Here is a 16,809-nt window from a genome sequence, read left to right on the forward strand (position 1 = left end):
CGGCTCAAAGACCATAAACAGAACAGCACAGGTTTCTGTAGGGTCCTGCCAATCTGTATCAATCCTGTTGCTGCCAAACCATCTCTACAGATGAGAGGGCAGCCTGGATTGCCTGCCAGACCCATTTTTGGTTTATCTGATAAGGCTGCTGCTGAGTTAGTGTTTAATTGCTACCCTGGTGTTTGTGATGCAGACACCTCTAAACAGTTGCTGTTAATTGCAAAACAGATCACCAAGAAGGCACATTCTCTCTATTTTTCCAGTTTCTTTCTCTCTGCATTCTGTGTAAGAATCGTCTCTCTGCTTCTGTTCATCATTAATACAAATAATACAGCGAGTTAAATGGAAAAGTGGTAGTTTTTCACGCAGGTTAGGGCTATCATGGGCAACCTGGCTGCCAAAAATTTACGTATGGGAAAAGGATCTGAGGTATGTAGGACTCCAGAGTATGAGGTGAGGGGGAACAACAGCACATCACTCCAGCTCCTCAAGGATCATAGGGAGCTGTCAGCTGTGTCCTAGTTCAGTAACAGAAGCAGCATCAGCATCTACCTAGGGACTTCACCTATCCAGCCCCTCAGGCACCAAAATCCCTGTGCCTGAATGGCTCCTGAGGGAGCCACCTGACAGAGTAGCTACATTTGAGAAGCTTTTGAGTCTTAAAGGTGATGGGACAGCCATAACTGAACTGGGTTGTAGTAACAAACAGGAATATCGTGTTAAATGAGAAAAATGAGAAAATTATTGTATGTGGATTTTTGTGGATTACTGAAACTCCCCCTTTTGTCTGTGAGACTCAAACCAATGCCAGCACCTGCTGGCCTGTGTCCACATGGAGTTCAGTGAAGGAATATTGATGTGTGTTTTCTCATATGTTGAGGAAGATGATGCAAAAACATGATGAAGTCAGTGGATGATTCTGGAGTCAGTGGAATATCTGACATGGGTGTCAGTCAGTCTCCTAAGTCTCTCTGGGATCTGTTGGGAAATATGCATATTGGGACATGTAAAATCTCTCTACATTGTAAAAGATATTTATTCTGAGATAGGGCTGGGAGGGGGTAAGCCTCTGCCTCTGTTGAAGAAGAACATTGTATGTTGACCTAGTGCAGGCATTCAGTATTATGAAAGCACTTTATAAATTGGAACAAGATAAATGAATCACAACAAAAGAGCTAGAAAACCGAGGGAGACAATTGCAGGAGTGAGTGTACTCAGTTTATTCGAGCAGAACAGTTACACTCAGTGAATAGAAAATGTGCAGTGCATTTCTAACTAAGGTCAGAAAATCATATAATTCCAAATTTAGGAGAGCAGCTCCATTTTAACAGGGAAGGAAGAATTTTTTTGGAAAAAAAAGCAAACCAGCGCTGAGGTTGAGACAAATTTGAATGGAACCAGATTCTTGACCAAATTGGCTTTTCCTATCCAGCAGTTTCACATTCAGCATTTGTTACTTTGAAAGTTCACCCTGAAACCTATAAATTAATCTACTGGGACTTTAACAATTCACTTCATGTTAGGATATGAGTTATGCTCATGGATTTGTTTAGGTCACCCAGCCATGTCCTCATAATGTATCTTAGAGAGAATGCCTGTAACTAAGCAGTAAACAGAAAGACTCTTGTGTTCAGCTGCATCTCCTGGGATTTCATCCCTGCTGTCAGAGAACTGTGCAGGACAGCGCTCTAAAACTACAACAGCTAAAAAAACCTGCGTGGTGTTCTGGGAAGGAAACACTGCCAATGCTTTTGCATGCTATCAGGAATCTTTAGCTATCGATGAAACGAGGAAAGAATGTTTTCATGAACCATTCACATGGAGAAATCAAATCAATTACAATAAAGAAATCAAAGCTTTGAAATTGTGAGATTTATTGCAGAAGTCTTGCAGGATGCATCTTAGTTCAGTACAGTATTTGTCACCCAAAGATGAGATATTTTAGCTGTTACAGTTTGAGTCGCTTCAGGTGTTTATCTCCTGTCCTTATATTACGCCCCCTTATCAAAGAATTTGAAGTTTTGTCAGCAACCACGTCCTAAGGTTATAGCGGTCAAATGTAGCCAGGATATTCATCCACATCAGCTAAATGAGGTGTGATGGTGAAGAGAAATAACCACAATTCTGATCAGAAAAGCACCCAGGATTGTCAGACTAAATGTTCAAAGAACGTGAAGGGAATTATTCCTAAAAAACATTAAACTGAAGTCACTGGCTCCCAGCTGTGAGTATGACAGAGGATCAAGTCTGTGACCATACAAAGGAATTGTAGGTGATCTCTGGCCTGAACGATCTTTTGTGGATTTTTTTTGATGGATTTAGTTTTCATTTGATTTAGATTTCTAACTGAACTTCTCATACAATCCAATTTAAATACAGGGCATTTCCTTTTAGTCTGCTGCTACCAAAGAACCAAAAAAAAAAAAAAAATTACTCTTTATATTTTGACAAATGGAACATCAGATAAGTCCCTATATCTCTGTTAGATAATTTTTTCCTATTTTCAATTCATCCTGGAGAAATAGCACCCTAGAACATGGTCAGGAAATACTGTCTTTGACTTCAGTTTTCCCAGGACTAAGTTCCTAGTTCACGTGTCACCAGTCCATCTGCCTCTCATTTTTCATGGGTCATAACCACACTCTGGAGAGAGCAGCATATTTCTCTGTCTACATGTCCTTTCCAACTGCAGGATTTCCATACTACAAGATTTCTTTTTAGATATACATCTGAATCTTTTGACTTCTGTCACAAATTTTGGAACTATTCATTCAGACACAGAAACACAGTCAGTGTACAGTTAAATTTCCAGCATTACTTTTTCATTCTTTTTTTTCCTATTGTTGACAACACCTTGTTAAAAGACAAGACATTGATCTAAGTATTGTTTTCTGCTGCTCCTTTATTTCCTCGGGTTTTTTAGTGGAGAGAGTAACATTTAGAGGAAAAAAGGAATGATTATTTGTATAGTTGACTTTTCAAGGTGGAGAACAAAGGCAAAGATTGGATCTGCCTATTTCACTAGAAAGGTTTGCATTCAGAGCTTTGTAGTGGTAGAGTTTTCTAGCAGCTCTACCACATGGGGATTGTGGGTTTGGGTATTTTTTTGAAAGAGAAGCATTGCTATCAATTTGTTGTACTGTACCTGCCTTTCTATTAACTGAACTTTCAGTCTTCATGTTTTACAGAGAAAAACTTGCCATGTATTTTTGTTTCCTGTCTTCCAGCCTCTGCAGCTTGACTGTGACCTCTGTGCCGTCGTTTCAAACTCGGGCCAGATGGCTGGCCAGAAGGTGGGGACCGAGATAGACAAGTCCTCCTGCATATGGAGGATGAACAACGCTCCCACGAAGGGCTACGAGGAAGACGTGGGGAAAAGGACAACCATCAGAGTGGTCTCTCACACCAGTGTGCCTCTCCTGCTCAAGAACCCCGAGTACTTTTTCAAAGAAACCAACAGCACTGTTTACGTGATCTGGGGGCCTTTTCGGAACATGAGGAAGGATGGGAATGGCATCGTGTACAACATGCTGAAGAAAACCGTTGACAGCTACCCCAGTGCCAAAATCTACGTGACGACGGAGAAGCGCATGAGTTACTGCGACGCGGTGTTCAAGAGGGAGACAGGAAAAGACCGGTAAGTGAAGAACAGTTGCAGTGTTTGACAAAAGATACATGAGAAAAGGCCATGCCGGATGCCAGCTACTGAGTGAGTCCCCAGATACATTTTTAATGGATTGTTATATGGTTTTGACTGTTATAAGCACTTGATGAGGCAGCAGCTAGGCCCCATTTACCCCACCTACGCTACCTTCTGTTCGTTCCATTTCTGTTGGCTTAAGTCCCAAAAATATTGGATATCTTCCTGAAACGTTTTCAAAGCTGTGTGTTGTTTTCAGCTCAATTTACTATTGATTAAGTTGACATTTTATTTGAAGAGGATAATCCGACACAAACAACATTTCCAAATACACAACCTTGGGATAATTCTGGATATTGTATTTTCTTCTCAGTTGAGAGTCTCTGTAGCTTTTCTTCAAATGCTGACCTCGGGGTTATGCATTATTTCTCTTTCTTGGTGAAAATGGATTATCAGTGATACTGTAATAGGTTTAGGTTTTTACCAGAATTATACTGAAATTCTATTTTCATGTCCAATAATTTGCGTTTATGCTGCTCAAGTGGGGGCTGTAAGAGATGGAAGTGTGAGGGCCACTGTATTTGCTGGCATGGTCAAGGTAGAAATTGGATTTGTGGAATTAAGACCACAAAGAGCAGGAATTTGCAACCGAGCTGCAAAAATTCAGATCATCTGTGTTTTGGCAGGGAAGAACACTTGTCACACATACTCACTTGAGTTAACTAGGAAGGAGTTTTCAGATCACTGCTGTGTCTTAATATTAATTTTTGAATTTGCACGTCATGAATTTGAGGTTGTGAAGAACTACAGCTATTCTGACCAAATTAAAAATATTCACAAACAGTTAAATGCAGTCTGAACTTTTGACAGCTTTTAAAGTAGAAGAGCTTGTTCTCTCAAACTTGTTTCACTTTGTTATTAAACTGTCAACATTTGGTTACAGTTGATTTTTCCTATTTTTTAAACTTTGAAACATAGGGAAGAGCTTGCCCCTCAGCTTCTTCACCATGTGCACATGTTGCTGCTGTGATTCTGGAGTCAGAGGGAGCTCATATATGTCATAAAGTTGTCAAGGTTATCATGGCTTCTTTAGTTTAATTGAACAAACTGATGAAGAGGCTAATAGAGGAAATACACAAGATCCATTCTTCAAAATTGACCTTTAATAATCCAAGTCATCCTGTTTACATATTAATCAAGGTAAATATGATCATGGGTACATTACTGCACTGCTAAAAATAAATTTGTTTATATTTATGAGTCAGTCAGGTCACAGCAACTTTACAATACTTTATCAAAATCCTTATTGTGAGACCAGCCCTTGACAAAAATGTCCTATTTTTCCTTTGGAAAAATCTCATCATTCAATGTCAAAGTATCCTCATCTCCAGCCTAATCCACTCCTCTTCAACAAATTAACACATCTCTGGCTTTATAGTTACGCAATTAACACAATACAAATGCTTCTTTTCATGTCAAAAGCAGATTGAACTTCGCTTCTCCCACTGCTTATAACAAAGTTCTTAAGCAGCCTAAAGTCAAAGTGACCCATGTTCTTTCTCCTTAAGCTTCACCTTGTGAACAGTGGTAAATTTTTATGAGCCTGTCTCATGGCCCACATCACATGGCGTGTGCATCCCTTTGACCCTGTGAAAAACCCACCAGTTCTCACACTGGCAACCAGATTAAATCCTTGTATCTACTGCAACTTTCACTTTTAGCCCTACTTTCCCACATCAAATACTTAGTGATGTCTTTAACATCATTTAACGCTCTCGTCAGCCAGAAACAAGGGAAATGATTGGTGTGTCACCAGCCAACACCTTCTGTATCTCAGGAAAACATCCTGCTGTTCCCTACTAATCGGGGACCTCAGTTTGGAAGCTGTTTCATTTTCTGTAACATCTTCAATTTGCAGGACCTGTCTGCTGTTTCTTGGGAGGGTCATGAGGTTGTTAGATGGATGTGGCGTTTGTGGCAGCGGTAAACGGAGAACACAAGAGATTTGTGGGCGATGAAAATAGTTTCGTGCGCTGTGCCAGGCTGTTGTGAGGCTGAGGCAAACTCAGGTTCCTCAGCCAAATATTCCTTTGGCTCCTCAGAGAAACACCAACCTTTGTTTGGAATATTAGATTGAACAGAGGTCTGTTTCAGCATGTTCCCAGCAAAAATTCTGGAAGGAAGCCAATTTCAACTCATATTTTAAAATGTACTGAGTGGATTGCAACCACATCTATTTTAGTTTAATCCTAAAATACTGTCTTTAAATACAGTGTATAGTACTAATGCATATTGAGATTGCAACAGATTTCTAGTCTGTCGAGCCTTTAATGAGCTTTCTGTTTCTACTCTTTGAAGTACAATCTTTTTAGGTAATGAGTGGGATTTTTCAGTAGTTTCATCCTTGTGGTGCTGAAGTTTTTAAAGGGTGTTGTGAGAAGCAGCTGACAGGTATGTGTTGCAGACACTTCTCTACTGCAGAAAAGCTCTGGTCCTGCAGAGGGAGGTTTATCCCTGACTTCACTGGGTGCAGGTTCACAACCCACAGCTTTGGTATTGACCAGTGGTTTATTGTTGATGCATGGAAGAAACAAGAATTGCCTCTAAATAACTTCCAACAAACAAGGTCGTGTATTTTGATACAAAGCATTTTTTTTAATTCTACAGCAGTACAAAATACCCTCTGATATTGGCTATCCACACTGGATAATTAACCTTGCATGCACATTAGGAATCTGGGGGACACATGTTCTTTCTGAGAGTCTTTGTTAGTGAAGCATTTGAGTTCAAGGTGGTGAATGCTCATCCACTTTGAATAATTGTTGTACATAAATAATATTCATTATCAGACATTCAAAATTTTTCATTAATGTATTTTACTTGGTACTTCCCTAGAGGGAACATAAAGCTGGCAGCTTCTTCCAGTTCTTCACAAATGTTTTGTTGTATTATATATATTGACTCAAGTGAAAAGATTTAAAGAAATATTAGATAATTTCTAAATGTGGCACCTTTGTATGTACCTCAATTGAGATAAGTGGTTCTAAAGCCATCTATATCTTTGCCATGCATTACAAATATAATTCAATATGGTATAATAACATTTAATTGGTAATAACAGAGAAAACTGTAGTCTTCATTAAAGCAGCAAAGCTAATTCTGGTCTGATAAAGTGCACTGAGCATCCCTAAATAGGTTTTAATTAGCTGGCACCAAAGCTGCACCACCCTTAGGGAGGGTAAAATTAATGAAAACTAGCAGCAAATAGATCAATGCTACTGGATGTTATTGCCTTAGGTGAAGGTGATGAGAAAGAAAGGAGTTTCTTTTAAGGATCATTTAGAAAACAGTCCGCGTTAAAAGTCACTTTCAAAAAGCAATGCTAAAATAAATCTGTGCTCATATCGGTGAAGCAGTCTAATGTTAACTGGACTGCAGACTCCATTTGTGTTTATACTACAGACATCTTAGTGGAGGACACTTAGCCCCAAAAACCCAGCGAGTACCGAGTATCCTGATACTGCTCAAAGCACAGCTCAACTTGGGTGTTTGTAGCCACTCTTCTTGTAGGTAACTACCAAAAAAGAGCTTTGTTGCCTAAAGAAAATTCAGGGAGAAAAAAAAACTCTGAGGCAAATTAGTTTTGGAGGTGAGATAAGGAAAGGGTTTTTAATTTGTGCCTTGGCATAAAGATTACATGTCCCTCTGTACAGATGTTACAGTTTATAATGTTGTCTGTCCAATCCCAGATGTTTCCACCCTGTGGCTTTTGCCCTGATCCACCCTCGGTCCACCCCTTGGGAATTGGGGCTAGGGGTTTTTTGAGGCCCCCTTTTCATCAATCATCACCTTCTTCAGAGTACAAGGGGCATATATTCACCCAGTTCTTGACTGTACTATTGCGGTTTAGGCCAAGGTACAAGTGTTCTCTAAACAAAATAGGCCTACCTTGACAAGAGACTAAACATTTCTACTGGAATTCAGGGGATAATTGATATGGGGAGCATGGAACGGGGTGATAGGGTTGGGGAATGTGTGCAGTTACTATGCTAAGGGTAAAGGAAAAAATGCTGCTGCTTCTAAATCTACTTCTACTATATAACTACTTATAAAGCTTATAAAAATTAGGAACATTTAAAAAACCAGTTGGACCTTAAGGCATCAGCTTGCTGAGCTCTGCTGAGGAGATGTGTTCCGAGATCCTAAAATTCCTGTTAGGAGATGTGAGATAATGTTCTGAAACCCAGCCAGTTTGGTAGACAGCTGGCTTTCCACACACAGTCTTAGCTCTGACAGCACCCATCCCATACCCAAACAATTCAGTTCAATTCAACAATGGGGTTTTTTTTAGATTATTGGCTACACATGCCTGCCTACAGGAGGCAGGTTCACCGAGCCACGTTTGCAGTCAAATGGCTGTTTCTGAAAGACTTTTGTAAATATCATGGACAATTCTGAAGAAACTAAATTGCTTTTGTGCTTCTCTTCAGGTTGTTCTTAGTTTCCTCTGTTCGTGCCAGATGGTGCTGGGTTGTGTTAGGTTGTGAGGAAGCTGTTTTATCATTCAAGCAGAAAGATGGATCATTCTGATCGCTGACTTCTGCGTCAAGATTCAAAATTTGGGGGTGTGCTCAACCTGCTATTTTACTCAGTTCTGCTCACTAATTATTTATTACTTTGGTGATATACGAGATCTATATTTTATCTCTGTCATTTAGAGGCAGCAAATTATATTAATCTAAAGTTTGGATTGACACTGTTAAGACAACTGCAGTCATCACAGTTTCACCTTAGCTAATATGTGGTTTTTCATGTGTCTGACTAATCTACACGAAGCTATAGTCTAGCAAAAATGTCAGTAAAATGAATAAATGAAATTACATTCTCTGAGGCTCAAGTAGCTGCAACTTCTATTGTTTGGTGATATTCTCTGTGAATTGAGGTAGTAAAGCTGTCAGTATCCAGAACATCAGAGTTTTATGCCATCTTTCTGGTTGTTGGCTTGAATGAAATATTATAGTAATGATATTTTCACTTTTGCACTCGCTTATACATATTGGTTTCCCTATCAAAACTATTCAGAGGAAATACGAAATCTTGACTAGTGTTAGTTAAAATTTGCAGAAAGCAGTTTTTAATTGGGAAGCTGTGAACATTGACACTGAGCCTGGCTCAGAGTTAGATTTTGGCACTTGGGAAGTACATCCCATCAGTGCTTTGTATTAATGTGCTTTTCCAAAAAAGAAAATAGAATTTCTGGGAGATGAGTAAAAGAGCTGGGGAATATCATTGTTTTTAAATGACAGAACTCTTGGAAGGAAATTTCAGACTGACAGAGGAAATGTATAATGCCCGTTGAAACATTTTTAAGGACAAAAATGAATTGTAGTTTACATTTTGCTATAGGCTTTATCATGATGATGTGGTATCTACTGCTGCACCAATAAAGTCAGCAAAATATTCTCAACTGTCCTTGAGCATCACAGCAAACCCAAAAATATGTGTTTCATAGAGGGACCATTTTTCAAGTACTTGATAATGGATCTTTCTTGAACCATTGCTTGGCACTTCCATTCTTTCTTTTTATAAAGTAATTCCTTCAAAAAATGCTAATGGATTTGTCCATCTTAATTCATAGAGGGTTTAAATAGTTTCATTGTCACAGACTGCTTTATTACCTGAAAAAACAAGGGTCTAAAGCATGAAACCTTAATGAAATAAATAGATTTTTCATTATAAAACACTTAAAAGCCCAACATCTATTGCTATTTGTGGTCAATCACCAGACAGCCAACAACTCTTTTGGGGTTTATATTCACTCTTCCATTTCCTGGTAAAACACCAGTTGTTCCTGAGTGTCCTACATTGATTCCCTGCAGCCCATTAGTAACTGCATTTATATTCTTTATGAAGATTTTCCTAATTAAGATGAACATTTTTCTCTATTAGGCAGATGGAACTCAATAGAAGAAGTCCCTTCTTTATTAACATGCCAGCAAATGCTGTACAAAGCACAGCACTTCTGTTAAGAAATACAGCTTCTACTACATTACACTAATTACATAGTAAAGTGAAACTTTATTAAAAAATATCAATATTAGCTATTATTTTGTAATAAAACTGTGGCTGCATATAGATTGGTGTGGGCTTAGAGACCTATTGATTCTGTGGTGGTTGCTGACTTTAGCCATAGAATTATTTCTTTTTACTTAATGATTTAAGACAAGAAATATATAATCAGGCCCTACTCTATCATTGAACATTTTCACATGTTCTTTGAATTTATCCAACATCTATTGCTTTTAATTTATCACGTATTCTTTAAGTGACACTGAATCTGTTTTCTGCTCCTGACAAGCCGTATGTTAAATCTTTATACAGCGTTTGGCACGGTCCTAATTACATGCACAGCTTTTTCATCCTGTCCTTTAAATATTCTGCAGCTTTCATGATTGAGAGGGTGGCTGATATCTCTCAGGAGGAGCACTGGGACTGTGTAGATGGGATTCTGCTTCGAATTTTCTCACACCCCTAGAACATTCACCTTTTGAAAGGGTGATGTCAGTCAATGACTCCCACTGTATATTGCAGTGCTTCCAGTTTTGCTGCTGCTGCTGCTGAGGATGTTTCACGGTGGCAAAGGCAAAAGTCTTGGAGGGAAAAATTAGCAGAAGCACAGATTTTGAATGAAGCCTTTGGTGTTCGTAGGACCTTTACTGGATCATCTTCTGTAGTTCAACGTTTTTGATTTTTCAGATCACAGTGTGTAAAATAGACCTTGATTTTCCTAAAGGAGCTTAAAATTTTGAAGGAATATAACGAATTTTTTTTTTTAAATCAAGAAATTAATCTGTTTTTTTTAACTCAACCTTGCTGCCAGCTGAAACAGCTGTCTTGAAGAACACAGAGTGATTACCATTGAAGTTTATACTTATTACCAGTTGTGACACAGCAGTGCTTCTATGATATATATTAAATAGATTAGAAAATAAATATAATGTTGCTATTGCTTTAGTATGATACCTGTTGGTTACTGGTAACTGTGGGGTTTCTAATGGAAGCTCCCTAAAGTGCACTGAACTGTATTTACAGTGTTTAGCAGAAGGCAATACTGCAGTCAAACTGCATTAGATGCACTGGGAGGTTTGTGATATAGAGTTGCTGCTCAAGTGAGGATAGCAACTTTAGGAGACTTTAGGGAATAAAACACTACAGTGATTTCTTACTTCAGATAGAGATGAGTTCCTGCACATCTGTCCAGCTGCTAGTTAGTCAAACTTATGAGAAAATACTTTTATAAGAAAAGGTGTATGAGAACTAGTCTCAACTATCTCACTGAATGATACTTAGCAAAGATTGTCTCAAAGCTTTTTAGAAGTAGGCAACACAGCAAAACAATAACTACTAGAAAAAGTTTATCCTGAATTGATGTAGGACTATTTTGCCTTAAACTGTAGAAAGACTAGTAAACAAATTCAGGAAGGAAAATTTAATTTTCCATTAATCAAGCCTATGTGAGACCTCACAGACATAGACGGGAGGAAAACAGGAGGGGGGAACAGTGAACTTTTTGACTCACTGAGTTAATTTGGAACTCACTGTAGGTGCTTGCTTGTGCACATCTTTAATATCTATCATTACCCACATGAAGACAAAGCAGATGTTGTACATTGTTTTATTTCTGTGTCTATTGTCATGGATCCCACATAAAGAATTCAGGCTGCAATTTCAGAACAGCAAAACTGTACAAATCTATCTATCTGTCTATCTATGTGTGTGTGCACATGGATTTATAGCACATGTCTTTGAAGGTAACTCAGGATTCACAGCTGTGCTTCCTGGAGGACATGGTGTGCTGTTGGGATGTGCTACAACCTGCATTTAGAAAACAACCCGTAACTACATCCTGTGCAGCTCCTGTGACACTCTGAGCTCTTCACTGTGAGGCAGCTCTGCATTTAGAGAGTAACATGCACAAGAGCAGCATGTACAATTTTTCTCAGAGATTCACATCTTCAGTGGGTTTTGGAAGTTGTAACAGTCTGGAAAAACATAACTGTAGCAGTGGGGATTTATTATGAATCTTGAATCTTATGTCTTCAAACAGTTTGTGTGACATCTCAGATATTACCAGCGTGGGGCTTAGTTTGGATGTGAAGGGGAATACTTTTTCATGCAGGTGTTCAAAGATTCAGCTGTTCTTTTCAAAACTTTGTAAGCAATTCCTGATTGTGGTAGCATTCAGTACAATTGGGACTGTGAACCAGAGACACCACTCATCTCAACCTGAGCAGTTAGTATTCAGTAAACATGCATATTGCAATAGAAAAAAAGGTTTCTTACTGCCCATATTTGTTCTTTGCAAGTTTGCTGTTAGTACCCCATCCTGATCTTTGGAGACTTCTTTTTCTCTGTTTTTGTTTTCAAAAGTAAGTTGTCCCAGCACACACATCCTCTCTGTTCTGGTCCTACTGATTACAAAAAGAAGGCATAAACTCCCTGGATAATAACATTCTCTACATGACTCATTAAAGCATTCAAAGCACAGGGTTTGCTGCAAAGATTTGAAAATTGCTGCAGATGATGTCACTAATGGGGAAAAAGTCAGAGAAAGGAAAGAAAGCGATAGCAGATGAAATTCTGAGAAACAAACAGCATGCTTTTATCTGAACAATAAAAACAAAGATAAATGTCAGAAATATGTGCTCTGTGTTCAGTTTGCTCTCCATATGTTGTTTCAGAATCTTGTGTGAAGAAAATTCATTAGAGTTGCTAGTTCTCCTGTCTCCAAAGAGTGTTCCAAACATTTTCCATGAGAGTACTTCTGAAAATATTGCAGATATCACTTAAGCCTCAAAATGCCTTTGTGAGGCAGAGAATATTCATCCCCTTTTTACAACTTGCCTTCCCTGAGAAAAGGACACTGGGGCAAAGCAGAAGCTATTGCTGTGCAGAAATTCATGCCCATAGGGCTTTTTGGATGCTGTATGTTCACCATGAAGGCATTTGAGCTTCATACAGTGCTAATTTTGGGGTGGAGTGGTCTGGAACTGCAAAATGAAACAAATTTCTGCTGCTTTATAACCTATTTTCAGCCAAACATGGTGATGTTCTAACATTTCCTTTTACGTGAAATTAGCGGTAGTCTCTTGAAATTTTACAATCAACCAAAAAATTAGGGAAAGAAAATAGTCTGAAGAGTATCTGCAAAGCAGTATTCCTCTATAAGAAGAATTTCAGTTTCAATTTTTTTCAAGTATTATTTGTTTTCCTACTGTGTGTCCATCCCTTTTAGCACTCTTTCCCCACCTTCCTCTAGTCCATTAAGAAATGCGATTGTTGTTTGTCATGTGTTGCTTTTTCTTTTATCAAGGGAGAATTGTGTCTTTGCCTGAGCTTGGTGGCTGTGGTTTTTTGCTCTCTCTCTCTCTGTGCTGCTCTGATTTTATATAAGTGATGACACTGCTGAAATATGTTTTGTATTTGGAGTAGAAGAAAGCAGTGGTCCTTAACTCCTTGGGGCTTATTTCAGGGTCTTAAATTGCCTTCACCTCCTCTGCCAAGAGAGCAGAGTGTTTGACAGAGTTGGATTTCAGCTTCACTGTACAGATTGTGCCAGGGATTCTCAGTTGCAATGACATCCCAGGGCCTTCTCACTCCTAGGGGTATTTTGAGTCTTGCTCATGGAGTGCCTTGAGGATATGAAACTTCATTTAGCTTTATATTGGATGTCCCCAGGATATCTTCAAGCTTCATGTACTGCTTAGATCTGTCTAATCACTTCCTGCCAAGCTGCACTGGTTTGCTTGGTTAGAAGGTGGGCGATGAATGGATGAAAAACTAAAGCCAGTTCAGTGTTTATTAGTGGGAAATAAGAGTATTTCAGGCACTATTACTGGATATGGTTTAGGATAGTACTTGAAGATGATATATTGAAGGAAGGCTTATTCCAGTTTCCCTTCCAAGCTTTTAATTTTGTATCCCTTGAAAATTTTCCTTTTTTTTTTTTTTTCCAAATAGTAACCACCAATGTCATATAAATTTGGCCAGTTTCAGGATAGCAGTAGCTACAGCAGCTCCACATGTTTTCCTTAAACTTTTTCTGCCTGTGTACCAGGCCTGAGAGTGGCATATATTATAAATATTTTCTTCATTATTACTTTACATTTTTCCCTGGGGCTTTCATACTGATTTCAAAACCGTGGTCACCATTATACAAAAATGGTGGCATTAATACATCAGTCTTTGTGGGTAGATTATAATATAAAGTTTCAAAATAATTGCCCACTAATATGAGAGGTGGAAGTATGTATAGTATTCTGTTGCTTGTAATGTAACCGTTAAAATAATAATTACATGATAATGAAAAGACTCATTATGTTTTAGTTTATCTATCTTTGAATAAAGTTAATAGCTGATGAAAAGGGAATGTTATATCTAACTACATTTTACAGTCCTTTTGCACTTCCTGTAAAGAGAACATTTTGCACAGAATTGTAGATTGGCATGCTTCAGTCAAGTTTATATCCACTCTCTTTCTGCTTCAAAATATGACTGTTTTAAAACCAATGGTTTCAAGTTCTTTTTTGTCAAATGGAACATGCAGTCTTTACAAAGAACATTTTTGAAATTAAGTTATCAGAGCAAGTCAAATTTGCAACATGACTGCATTGAACAAAAATTTTAAAATAAATTTAGGTTTCTCAGGTTTGAAGTGTTAGAAGAGTGAAGGCAGCTTGACACTGAGTCAGTCAGTAGGATACTGTCTCTCTTTAGGGGAATGAGAAATGTCAAATGTATACATTATCTATCGTCTGTGGCAATTTTGTGTTAGTATTGTCTACAAGCCAGCAGCATTGTCAGGCACAGGAGAAAATTCCTTTTCTATTGTATCCAGAGGTGGCACATGCAAGAACAAGTAGAAAAACAGTGCTTTGACAAAGAAATGTCTCCTTTTGTATGGTGGGATATATGAGCTCTAAGTTAAAAGTCTTTAGTTCAGGAATGCATAGATAGAGCTCCCAAATTATCTTAATGGCAGGAACACTAATTAGAATGAAGACATTTTTGTGGTTTTATATCCAGATCAGACTACACTGATTTTTAAAGATCCAGTAAGATTGTTCTCCAGTTTTTAATACTTTGCATATTTTCTAAACATTATGATTTGGTTGAGTGTTACCTTTAAATGTCAAACTCTTGGAAGTGGGAATTATATAATCTAATCCATTTCACTCCAGAACAGAATTAAGAGATATGAATTAAGCAGTTGCGAATGAATTAGGCATTAAAAATGTAATTGCATTGATTTTTCTAGGTATTACACCAAATGGTATCAATAGAAAATGTCTTTGGTCTAATAGTGTGATATTTAATTAGTTTATGTTAATTGCCTGCATTTCAGAAACAAATTACTTGACTTCTTTATTCAATGAATGAATGAATGAACGAGTGACTTGGCCTTCTGCCATTCCTCCACTGCCCAGTGTCCTGTCCCTGGACAGCCAGGGAGTGCTCCAGGCTGGGAGGTCAAGGTGGTGAGGAGAGCCACAGACACAACCAGGAGACCACGGCAGCCTGACTTCCTCACCAAGCAGGTAGAGCAGCTTTTCCTCTCAAGAGGAGGGGATTGTGGACTTCCACCTTCCTACCGCATTCCCAGCTGCTCTTGCCCGTAGCTGATAGGAAGGCTGAGGCATCTCCAGGCTCAGGGTGTGGGAGTGCTGTAGAAAGGAGTGAAGCTGGAGGCCAGCTGAGTTGGTTGGTGCATCCAGGTACTGGATTGTCTCCTTTGAGGTGACAGGTCTTGTGTGTTTGCACAGGTAGCGTTTAATTTTCTGTTCCAGTGACCTAAGTGATGAGTTGAGTTTGTGAGCCACAGTGTACATGGTTTTAGGTTGTTCAGAGCCTGGTTACCAGCTGAGTCTCTCTTCGGGTGCCAGGAAAGCTCAGTACAAAGGCATACACTGCCTGTGAGTCTTGAGGCCTGGCCCCAAGCAATTCTGGAAGCATTTCAACTTTTTTACCTTCTCTTATACCTATCTCAGACTCTCTCGTTGGGATTAGCTAACTCAAATCACAGGCTGTGATGTTGTCACTGCACTTTGGTCACAAACTCTTCCTTGTTTGTGCTTCTCTTTAATCACAGAGTCACAGAATTGTTAGGTTTGGAAGGGACCACTGGAGATCATCCAGTCCAACCCCCCTGCCAAGGCAGGGGCACCTGGAGCAGGTGACACAGGAACTAATCTGGGTGGGTTTTGAAGGTCTCCAGAGAGGGAGACTCCACACCCACCCTGGGCAGCTGTTCCTGTGCTCTGCCACCCTTGATGTAGAGAAGCTCTTCCACTCGTGCTGAGGTGAAACTTCTTGTGTTTTAGTTTATCGCCATTGCTCCTTGTCCTGTCACTGGGCACCACTGAAAAGAGTCTGGCACCATCCCCTTGACACCCACCTTTGAGATATTTATATGCATTAATGAGATCCCCTCTCAGTCTTTTCTTCTCCAGACTAAACTGGCCCAGCTCCCACAGTCTCTCTTCATAAGAGAAGTGCTCCAGACCCATCACCATCTTTGTGAACCCTCTCCAGTAGTTCCTTGTCTTTCTTATACTGAGGAGCCCAGAACTGGACCCTGTACTCTGGATGTGGCCTTGCTAGGGCCAAGTAGAGGGGGAGGATCCCCTCTCTCGACCTGCTGACCACACTCTTTCCAATGGGATACTTGTTTGCATTTTATGTGTTTCTTGCTTTCCTTCAAATATTTTTTTCCTTCTCTGACATTTTTTACTGATATTTTTGGACATTTTTTCCTCCTTTATTTCCTCCCTCATTGTGACTATGTCATCCATATAACTTTCTTCTTTCAGCCTTTTATCCTTTTATTGTGAAACGCATTGCCTCCAACACACATCCTGTTTTCAGCACAACGTCTTTTAAAACAGCTCACAAACCTGCAAGTTATCTGATGAAGAACAGCTCTCCCCTCTGTGCCCTTCCCCTTGCCCTTGGGCTTCCTCATTCACTTGAATCCTGGAGAAGAACACCTGAAAGTCTGGTCTGGAATTGCAGATCTGAACTCAGTCCATCCACTTCTTGAAACAAAAACAAAATATCGCAGTGGGATGTAGAAGCTGTGCATGATTATTTATTGATGATTGTTGGTTACA

The 16,809-nt window shown here is 39.2% G+C and overlaps 1 protein-coding gene across 3 annotated transcripts in view; it reads left to right on the forward strand.

Moving 5' to 3' along the window:
- ST6GALNAC3 (ST6 N-acetylgalactosaminide alpha-2,6-sialyltransferase 3) overlaps positions 1 to 16,809 on the forward strand; it is a 214,210-nt gene that overhangs the window by 138,299 nt on the left and 59,102 nt on the right. For all 3 annotated transcript variants that reach the window (XM_027683154.1, XM_027683156.1, XM_027683157.1), the window contains exon 3: positions 3,228 to 3,637. In XM_027683154.1, coding sequence (XP_027538955.1) covers positions 3,228 to 3,637 — 410 coding nt within the window. The remainder of the gene's footprint in view (positions 1 to 3,227; positions 3,638 to 16,809) is intronic.

The sequence above is a fragment of the Neopelma chrysocephalum genome, unplaced genomic scaffold (genome assembly GCF_003984885.1).
Source record: "Neopelma chrysocephalum unplaced genomic scaffold, ASM398488v2 Primary Assembly neopelma1_64, whole genome shotgun sequence".
Classification (NCBI taxonomy): Eukaryota; Metazoa; Chordata; class Aves; order Passeriformes; family Pipridae; genus Neopelma; species Neopelma chrysocephalum.